Here is a 9445-nt window from a genome sequence, read left to right as displayed (position 1 = left end):
TTAAAGGTAGCAGTAAATTGTTTTGTAAACTGCACTGTTGATAATAATAGAATTTTAGTTTCAGAGGTTTCAACGAATTATGTCAATCGCACTTTGATCTTTAAAAAAATCCACCCTACTTGTTGAGTTGTGTTGCTTCGACACAAATCGAATCAATTAACTCCTGTGATGATAAATACGTTTCTTTATACCAATATTTGCATCGAAAGTCCATGAAACAATAAACATTCTTCAGCCGTTTTGCTTTGCACCAAAACAATGCGGCCGAGACAAATAAATGGTTAAGGCGGTGCCATACTTGAATTTTAGCATCAGGGATGCGAAGATAAGGTTCTTATCATACTAAGCCTTTGGCATTAACGAGAGTAGGGTGGCCAGTTTTTTCTCTCGGCCGCTTTTGCTTCAGCAACTAAGCCCACCCAATTTGTTACATCCTAGGTAGAGGTGAGAAGTGTTTTTCAACAACCAGCTTAAGCCGGGTATCCAATCAAAATCGCATGATTGGAAAGCGAGCGCCTTATTCGCTGCTCCACCCTGCCACTAATGCCATCCCACCGAAAGAAATACAGAAACAAATACGTAGACAGAAACCTGCGAAAACTTGGGAAAAAAGCGTCGAAACGTTTTTCTGGTGGAAAACTGGAAGTCCATCGTCCCTGGTTAATTTAAAATTGTCAAATACATGGAATTCCCAACAAAACTTTGCTTTTGTTTTCCTACAGAAAAATAAAACTGGGCATTGCAGGAATGAATATACATAAGTTTTATTGAAATTAAATATTATCACACGGCACGCCATCAATGAAATGACTAAGCAAAAAATGACACAATTTTTCCTGGTTACAGTAAAAAAGCGTGTAACTTTAAACTTATACAATGAGACTACATGAAAATATCTACTTAGGGGCAGTCCCGAAACTTGTATACAGGCTGTTCACATTCCACGCAAAAATGTGAACGTTACAAGAAAATTCACACATTTTACGTTGGCTTAAAACAAAAACGAAAAAACTTTGCATTATTTTATTCAGCTTGTTTCAACAAAAAGTTCCACAAGCTTCTAAATCCAAAACAAACAATAGAAAAAGCGATGATCGTTTCTTGGAGCCGGATTTAAAAGTAATGGAAACATGCGTACAGGTAACAAATCAAGCAGGAAAATAATAAGCTATTTTAACTAAAACAAATGAGTCGAATTTGAACAATTAAAAGCACAAAAGTATTTTGGTTGAGTATTTGACCTCTGTTATTGTAATGCGGAGAATCAAGACGTTAGAGACAAAATCTTAACACAGGCGATAGTGTTGTCACATTTAGTCCATGAGTGTGTTTACCTCACGTCATCAACAACGATACACTTTGCAAAAGGTGAAAGGTCAACGAGCTGCTAGTTGAAAATACAACTTTTCGTACATTGCTTTGGCATAATGTAACGACAAAACCACGTAAGAATAGTCATATTTTTGATCTTCAGTATGGCTGAAAACTACGATGAATAAGTGCAATTAGTTGCGCGTGCGAAAAACGTTGCTAGGAAAGCTACAAAAATGCAAATTTTGAAAAAAAATGATGTTTTGATATCAGACGTTATGACTGATATCAAAATAACTTAATATTAAAACGTCTCATCTGTTTAACAAGACGATGGCCAATGCTTTTTGAAATCATGGAGAAATGAAATTAAGGAAAACATCAAATTAAAGCAAATTTTGCATTTACTGAGCGTCAGAATGGCTATAAAGCGGAAATAGAATTATTTACAACACATAACAAACTTTCTATTTACAAGGGACATCAAAGATTCTACAATACATATGGCTCTGAAGTTTCTACAGCAAATTTGCCGTATGTGATTTTAAACATGGTATCAATTTAAAAATAACTTTCTGTAACAGGTTTATATTATTTTCAAAATCAGTTTCATAACGTTTTTTTAAATCTACATTTTACAATCATGTACGCAACAGAGATGAAAATACGATTATGAGAGCCAAGGTAGACAAGAAAATTATTTTTTTTAGATTTTTTACTATATATTTTTTATTTAACTGAATGAACAATCACACAAAACGTAACACATACAATCATCTACGTAATTAATCTCTTGTGCAATCTGCGGGAAAACGCTGCTCGGTTCATTATGGCTGATTTTCACAAAAAGGCTCTGTAGTTTTCTTTGAAACAAAGTTTTAAAACAATGAATCAATGTCAAAAGGTAGTATACTTTCAGAGCAATAGCAAGAACCGATATAAATAACTCAGCAAGTAAAGATTGGCGTTTTTACATAGGTTCAAGGTCACTAGAAGATGAAACGATGTAAAAACAGCAACCTTTGCTGGAAACTACCTTGACTCAAGATAAAGACAACAAATAAAGCAATTTCAATGCACGAACCTTAAAAGTTAACCTTGGCATTCAGTCCTGCCAACTCATTTACACCATGACACAAACCGCACCATAAAAGAAACAAATAAAAAGCTGATTCGTTGAACTGAAGGGAAAAAATAATCAAACCGCGAATCGACCACAACAAAGGAGTCACGTTCTGACCGTGCATCCGAAAAACAACATTCAGTTTTTTGAAAATCTTCTCTCAAACTGATACTCGTATACAGGCCTATGATGTCATTCTGACCACGAGGTGCAGCGGAAACCAAAAAAAGCAAAATTAAAATGTTGTAAACTTAAGTTCTAAAAACAACTGAAAATAACATTTCAAAGCTGCTGGAAAGTCTGTACCGGAGGTTCCGGTTTCACTTTATAGGGCAACCGAAAATAAGAAACTTTACATCAGACTGATGTTGCTAAATATTGCTTTTACATCTTTTTCATAGCAGTCTACTATACTTAAACGAGTAGCTTAGTACACCTGAAAGCAAACAAATGTATTAGTAGGCTATGTCACCAAGTTTACAAGCAATTAGCAAGTATGCTACCAAAATGAATTTGGATTAAACAGTTTGTGTTTAATTATTATGAAAAAGTGATTATTTAAGGGTTTGTGAAAAAATAGATTAAAGTAAATAGTAGCTAACTGCTCTTGGCTGATGCTGAGCTGCGTCGGAGTCTGCCTCGCTTTCTGACCTAGTCTTATTCTGAAACGATCCCTGTTCCATATCTAGAAAGCTAAAACCTCAATTGCTAAGGTAGCAGGGATCAGTTGTCAGTAGATGTTACAGAAAATAACATTTTCTGTAACATCTACTGACAACTGATCCCTGCTACCTTAGCAATTGAGGTTTTAGCTTAAAGTAAATAGTTTAGTATTTAAGTTACTCCAACAATATCAAATCCAACAAATCTAAAAACGTAAAAAAAACAATCATTTCGATTTTTCTCTTTCTCAATCATTAATGTTCATCATCAGTTTAGGAATATCCAACTAATCTTGGAGTGCTTGGGAAAGTCTTCCTCATTCCCATGCACTTTTCTTGATCGATGAACAGGCTGTTTGCTTTCACCGAAAGATCGTGCTCCAGAGAAGCTTTGGTGTGGACGAGTCCTTGAAGAGTGTCCTCCGCCTCCCTCAAGCGAGACTTAAGCACATTAATCGTGTTGTCAATTGTGCTGACTTCTTGGGTGAGTCTGAAAATTTAGAATAGCTCTTTAATGTTTTTGTTTTTGAAATGTTATATGCTGAGTGAATTGTGAATTAAAATCAATTCTATCACATTCCTCGCAGCAGCCAACTGGAGTTGACAATCTGTGATAGCCTACTTTTGAACGAACGTATACTGTAATGTAAAAGCCATAGCGACTAACCCAAAAGAGTAATAAATCTCAAAATAAAATAAAAAATTGATCAAGTTTGGTGTATTGTGCTTCATTTTCTTCATTGTGCTTCGTTTTCTTCTATTGTGCTATTGCGCGTCACTTATGGAAGAGGAAAAAAGGAGTTTTCCCAAAGTTGCATTTTAAAACCTTCAAAATGTAGTGCTGACAAAACTTACTTTTTTAAAAGAGCCTACTGCGTAAAAGTAACTGCCTATTTTAACTTATATGTCCATTTTAATCTATGAAGGCCAGCAAGAACATACCTCAGCTGTGAGGGATCTCTACAAAGTTCTACGTTTGGTCTTCTTGTTCTCTCGTCGAGGCGTGTTTGCGCCACCCGCATGGGGGCGTCCTTGTCAGCAATAGCACGTTTAATGTGGCTGATGGTTTGTTCCGTGGAAAACATCTCTTGGAGAGTCTGGAAAAAATTTGTAAAGGCAAAGTTGGAAAGGATGAAGTCAAATTTGCTATAATAGAGGGATTTCTGTTGACTGCAAGACTACAGAAAACACCATTTTTCATGCCATTTTCTGTGTCTTTTAGATGGAGATCTACCAGTACAATGCACTGGAAATGAATTGCCCCTGTAGTACATAAATAAAGGATCGTTTAAGTTAAGCGTTAAATTTTATTTTCAATTTTACCATTGACGTGTCTAGAAAACGAAATCACCAACTGTTACAGTAAGCACAAATAAGCAAGGTAGGCTAATTAACGGGAGAAGGGCACCACTGAAATGTACATGAACAAAAGTTTGTATGGTCAGTTACAGGTTTCCAGTTAGCATGGCTAAAAAACGAAAACTACTCAAATTGAACTCATGATAAGATGCTTCAAAAGCGTAAACTTCGAAAAATGCTTAAAAGTATTTGGTACCTTAGCAAGATGCATTTGAAGCTTGTTCTTCGCGTCTGCGGACTCGGCTATTCTATTTGTGAAGGACACATTGACGTTGTTGAACTGCGACCACATCTCGTTGCTGAGTAAGAAGAAGAAGAACTCTTTTTATCCATTCAAATAAATCATATGTACTGAACATCATAAAAGGTAGAGCTGTTTGCTGGAACTGAGCTATCTCTGCTAGACCTCTCGCCAACCACAATCAAGTTACAATAAAGAAACTCATTAACATAATTACAGTATAACCCAACATACGTAAATTAAGTTAAATTATCCAATGCTTGAGGGAATTAGATCAACTAGCACGTTTTAAAATTTAAGCTGAAGAGGACATGAAGGACAAATCAAATGAATTTAAATTATGTGCAAACAATATTGTTTTGTTACCTTGTGACGTTTAGTAAAGTTTCGATGTCATCTCTGAGCTTGGAAGAAGATGCTCGCTCGCTCTGCGAACGCAACAAGTTGTCATCGCTGAACTTGGCCCACGTCTCCGGCACAGATACACTAAATGAAAGAAATCAGTGAAGCGTACCCTTTCAAAAATAAAATGTTTGTGCTGTTAAACGCATGCTCAACTATCATTCGAGCTGAAAAGCCTTCTATTGCAAACTTCAATGTGTGGACATTACATTTTCTTGGAAAACTTCAAAGATTCAATGAAATTTCTTACGTCGCATCCACTTTGTCCACACCACGGTGGTAAGCTATTCCGTCAGAGGTGTTCTTCAAATAGTGACATCTACCATCTATGCGAAGAGCGCTGAACTTGTCGCTATGGTCGCGCTCGAGTTCATGCTGGGCAGCCCGATTGTTCCTGCGCAGAACAAGATTGCTGACAAACATTATAACAACGTTAAGCAACAACAAAAAACAAGCACGTGCTTCACCCTTTACCCTCTCCAGCAAGTCAATAATATTTACGTTGATTTGACGTCTGCAGAACCCATGACTGCACAATCAACCACTAAAGACGTAGAGTCCATGTAAAACAGTCATGTCAGCTGCTTGTGCTTGAAATCTATTTTTCATCACAGTTTTTAAAAACTAAACGAGAAATTTCCGTTTTACAAACAAGAAACAGACAACAAAATAATACTCGAGAGACATACACATATCAGACGAGGCCATATGTTTTCAAAGGGCATTTAAAGAAAAGAGACCCAGTTGTTTAAAGAGACCAGACAAAGGCCATGTCATTGCCACAATAGAACGAACAAAGGCTTGGGCAGGAAAGAATAAAAAGCAAACAATTTAAACGCCTGGTTCTTGTTTGTTGTCTCCAAACCAAACAAACGATCATTAAATGACGAAGATCTCGGTGTCAAAAAGAGACAAAAGAAAGGAAGTAAGCTCACTCTTCCCTCTCGGGCTGACATTAGTTGCCATGGGAAACACGTTCATGAGATATAATTACAATAAATGACCTTTGGAGAATTACAATTCACACATATCGTACAAATGTGGACTTTTGGTCAAACTACTTGTACGACAAGAACCTGGGGAAAGAGCAAAAAAGGTCGCCATGAAATATTATCACAGATGGGTGAAAGAAACTCATTCTTTGATGAACTTTTTCTTTTAGTTTAAAAGATTTATTTAATTTATCACCACGTCAGAAAATCAGTCACTTTTGCATTGACTAAACGTTTGCAAACATTAAATCAATCTAAAAAAGGGCTGATTTTTCGACTGAGTAGTTGTGGAACGTTATTTGGTGTCAACTTACGATAGTTGCTGTACGGCCCTGTCTATATGACGTCGCATTCGTTCTTGGCAAGATTTGATGACGTCAACTTCCTTTGGAATAAAAACAAAACTTTGTATTGTAATTTATGGACTTCCGTTAGCCAAGAAAACCGATTCATAATGAATTAAAAAGTAAAAATTCTCATGGACCGAGGTGATAGGCTATATCAGAGCTTAAACCCATTGACGTTAGCCTACATTCGGGATGCGAAAGTTTGCTTTTTCGCCTACAGTAAAAGGGTTAGTTCTAAATTTTTCACGCCTACATATAAGGCTTCTTTTTAAAAAGAAATTTTAAATTGTTTTGAAAAAGTTAACTTCATTACTCATGTTTAACTTATGACATGCACAATAGTTTGCAAATTAGAAAAAATTGCCCTTCTGATACTGCACTGCAAATAAGCTAAAAGCGTATATGCATCTTTGGTCTTCACGTTAATAAGCGATAACCTTTGTTGCATCTAATCAAAGACTCTTGGTTAAAATGAGGAATTGGATGAAAGGAAGTGTATTGTCATCTGGCACAAGTCATTTATCTTGTTTTAAGCATTACATTAATTGCGTCATATTAATTTTTAAGTGCATTATGTTTTAAACTGCATTGTATTAATTTTTAAGTTGATGCGAAAAATGGTTGTACTCTTAGGTCGATGCAAACCTTTTTTGGATGTCAGCTTGTACAAAGTAACTTTGAGAGTAACGAAAACAGTTTTGTTCTGTCAAATACTTGAAAATATAGTTTAAAACTTTGAATCCTTCTTACTCAGCCCATGTAAACCCACTAATCCGGTCATGGAATAAATTCAATGTATATACTGTCCTAGAGTTTTAGGATGTAGACGTAGACCAAACAGTAGCCTGGAACAAAGCATTCCGACAATGGATTACGGCAGACCAAGGTGGCGATTTTTTTTTCTTTTTAAATTTAATAATAATCTGCAGACTGGTCGTCTGGTACATGAATAGAAAAATTTTCTTGAAGTTTGTAAATTTTTCAGTTTATATTTTACCACGTGTCTTGGGCGAAAACAAAAGTTCCAGTCCCAACAATCGGTGGAATATGAAGCTATGAAGAACTAGAAAATCTAATATCTTTGCAAAATGCAAAACGTTCAAAACTGAAATTCTATGTCTTAGTTTCGATCTTAATAAGTTAATGGAAAAAGGTAACCAATTTGAATGTTATAAACACTTTTTAATAAATTGTATTAATATTGTGATGTACATGAAACGCCCATTCACAAGGGTATAGGCCTACAATAAATGATATTACAACAGACATCGAAAATATGTGAAATATTCGCTTTCTAAAGTAACTTTTTGTCTCTAGCGACTTAAATTTACATTGAAAAGAATGAAAGAAACTGGATTGTTGCTTGAAAAGCTATTAAGAAATAATCAACTTGCACAATTGTTCTCATTGAAATATTAATTGTTAAAAATTGGGTAAGAAGGGAATTATATTTTAAAACTGTTCAATGACGTTCAATGTTGAACCAACAGAGAATCCTAAACTTTTTTGGAAAGTTCGGTTTTGCAAAAACAAATAATCCTGTTTTCACAAGGTAACTTTTCCATTTCCGATTCATAAACCGTTCAGAAATATTTTCAAAATTTCAGACAACGATGGTAAAAAAATGTTTATTGGAAAACGAAGAACAAATGTGGTCTTACTCTAAGAAGATTCCTCTCTACGTCATCATGGACCAAATCAATCCCTTGTCTTCTTTCGCGATGGTACAAACACTCTTGCGCTACCTAGACAAAGTTTTGTATGAAAATTAAAAATATATAATTAACATACATGTACGGCTAGAGTTGGCCAATCGTTAATACTTAAATAATTGGAGGTACTACAGTATGTATGGCAATGCAATTTTCATCGGTTAATTTGATCAAACAGTTAAAGTAAAAAATAACCATAATACTGTATAATTTATAAAATACTTGGATTGATTTCTCATAACAATAGCTTTAGTACAGTATGTGTATCTCATAACGGTAGCACATGACAAGAGTTTATGTACAAAAAGTAAAATAAAATCATCAGTTTATTTTCCGTACTTGGAGGGGCCCCTCTGTTTCAGACAAGGCTCGTTCCAGACGCTTCTTCACTTCAGTCAAAGCATTTGTTTCGGCAACTTGGTTTTCAATTTCATGTTGAATCTCTGACTTCCAGAAGGTGATGTCGCTGACTCTTTCACCCAAGTTCTTGCTCGTTTCTTGCTGAGTACGGAAGGTCAGTTGTTCCCGGTCTTGGACCATGCGAGCTGTGTCTGCTCTCAAACGCTCAGCGCTGTTCCTCCATGACTCTGATGTCTTGTAATTGGTAACGTTTGACTTGAACCAGTCATCAGGGGTGTATCGGGTAAATAAGGCGGTGCGGTTGCTTGCTGACAGGGGCGGTATCTTGTCTAAAGTTGAGGGAAAACTGCGGGTCATTCGTCCAAGAGTTGGGTTGACCTGGGCAACTTTGTAGTAGGTACTCGGCCTCCAGGGGAGACTGAGAGAGTGTGTCAAGGCATGAGGAGGAGCATGACTTTTATAACTTGCTGTCATTGTGCTTATTGAGGGGAGGAAGTTATTCCCGACCGACTTTGGTCGCGTGTATGTGGCAGTGAGAGTTGAACCGGCCATTTCCATATTGCTGTGTTTATCTGATTACTTAGGTTGTACTCAGTTCTGAAAAACAAAATTTTAAACTTGTTACTAACTTTTTGTTGTAAATAAGCTTGGTTTAAATTATATTGAAATGGCAGGATGCCTAAGTATATTGGCCTACTTGACTCATACTTCAAACCTAAACATATAGTGATGAATCTCAAAAGTCGTCCTTTTGTTTCACCCCTGATAAATGACTATGACTTATCGCTGCCTAAACCTCTCTGAAGCGGGGGAAAATACTTTGCGAAAAGTATAGTATTCACATTTGAAGTTATGCTAATACCGGCTGTACGAAGCCAACTCGGTCGTTTTCATCGCTTTTGGATTATTGTACAACCTCACACTTTCGTATCGACT

General features: G+C 36.1%; 1 protein-coding gene across 2 annotated transcripts; it reads right to left on the bottom strand.

Moving 5' to 3' along the window:
- Positions 1 to 748: 748 nt before the first annotated feature.
- LOC145786414 (tektin-3-like) lies at positions 749 to 9102 on the bottom strand. Of its 2 annotated transcripts, XR_014291292.1 has the most exons (9): positions 8489 to 9102; positions 8099 to 8182; positions 6405 to 6475; positions 5349 to 5492; positions 5063 to 5182; positions 4652 to 4754; positions 4039 to 4193; positions 3262 to 3586; positions 749 to 3029 (listed from the first exon to the last, which is right to left on the bottom strand). XR_014291292.1 is itself a non-coding variant. In XM_082598067.1 (8 exons), the coding sequence occupies exons 1-8, from the start codon at positions 9065 to 9067 to the stop codon at positions 3370 to 3372; spliced, it is 1473 nt and encodes a 490-aa protein (XP_082454193.1). In that variant the 5' UTR covers positions 9068 to 9102; the 3' UTR covers positions 749 to 3369. The 2 variants fall into 2 exon arrangements, 1 of the variants encoding a protein (XP_082454193.1); XM_082598067.1 differs by having other exon boundaries at positions 749 to 3586.
- Between the last annotated feature and the right edge of the window lie 343 nt (positions 9103 to 9445).

This window comes from Aplidium turbinatum, chromosome 17 (genome assembly GCF_918807975.1).
Source record: "Aplidium turbinatum chromosome 17, kaAplTurb1.1, whole genome shotgun sequence".
Lineage (NCBI taxonomy): Eukaryota > Metazoa > Chordata > Ascidiacea > Aplousobranchia > Polyclinidae > Aplidium > Aplidium turbinatum.
The sequence above is the reverse complement of the archived record's forward strand: the minus strand, read 5'-3'. Positions and strand labels throughout refer to the sequence as shown.

What these genes read in the sequence shown, in the direction of transcription:
- LOC145786414 (XM_082598067.1), bottom strand. Translation starts at nt 9,067, where the DNA reads ATGGAAATGGCCGGTTCAACTCTCACTGCCACATACACGCGACCAAAG. An exon ending in GTGGACAAAGTGGATGCGAC is followed by an intron (nt 5,183 to 5,348) that starts GTAAGAAATTTC and finishes TCTTTCATTTAG; the next exon opens with TGTATCTGTGCCGGAGACGT. An exon ending in TTCAAATGCATCTTGCTAAG is followed by an intron (nt 4,194 to 4,651) that starts GTACCAAATACT and finishes AATTTTTTCCAG; the next exon opens with ACTCTCCAAGAGATGTTTTC.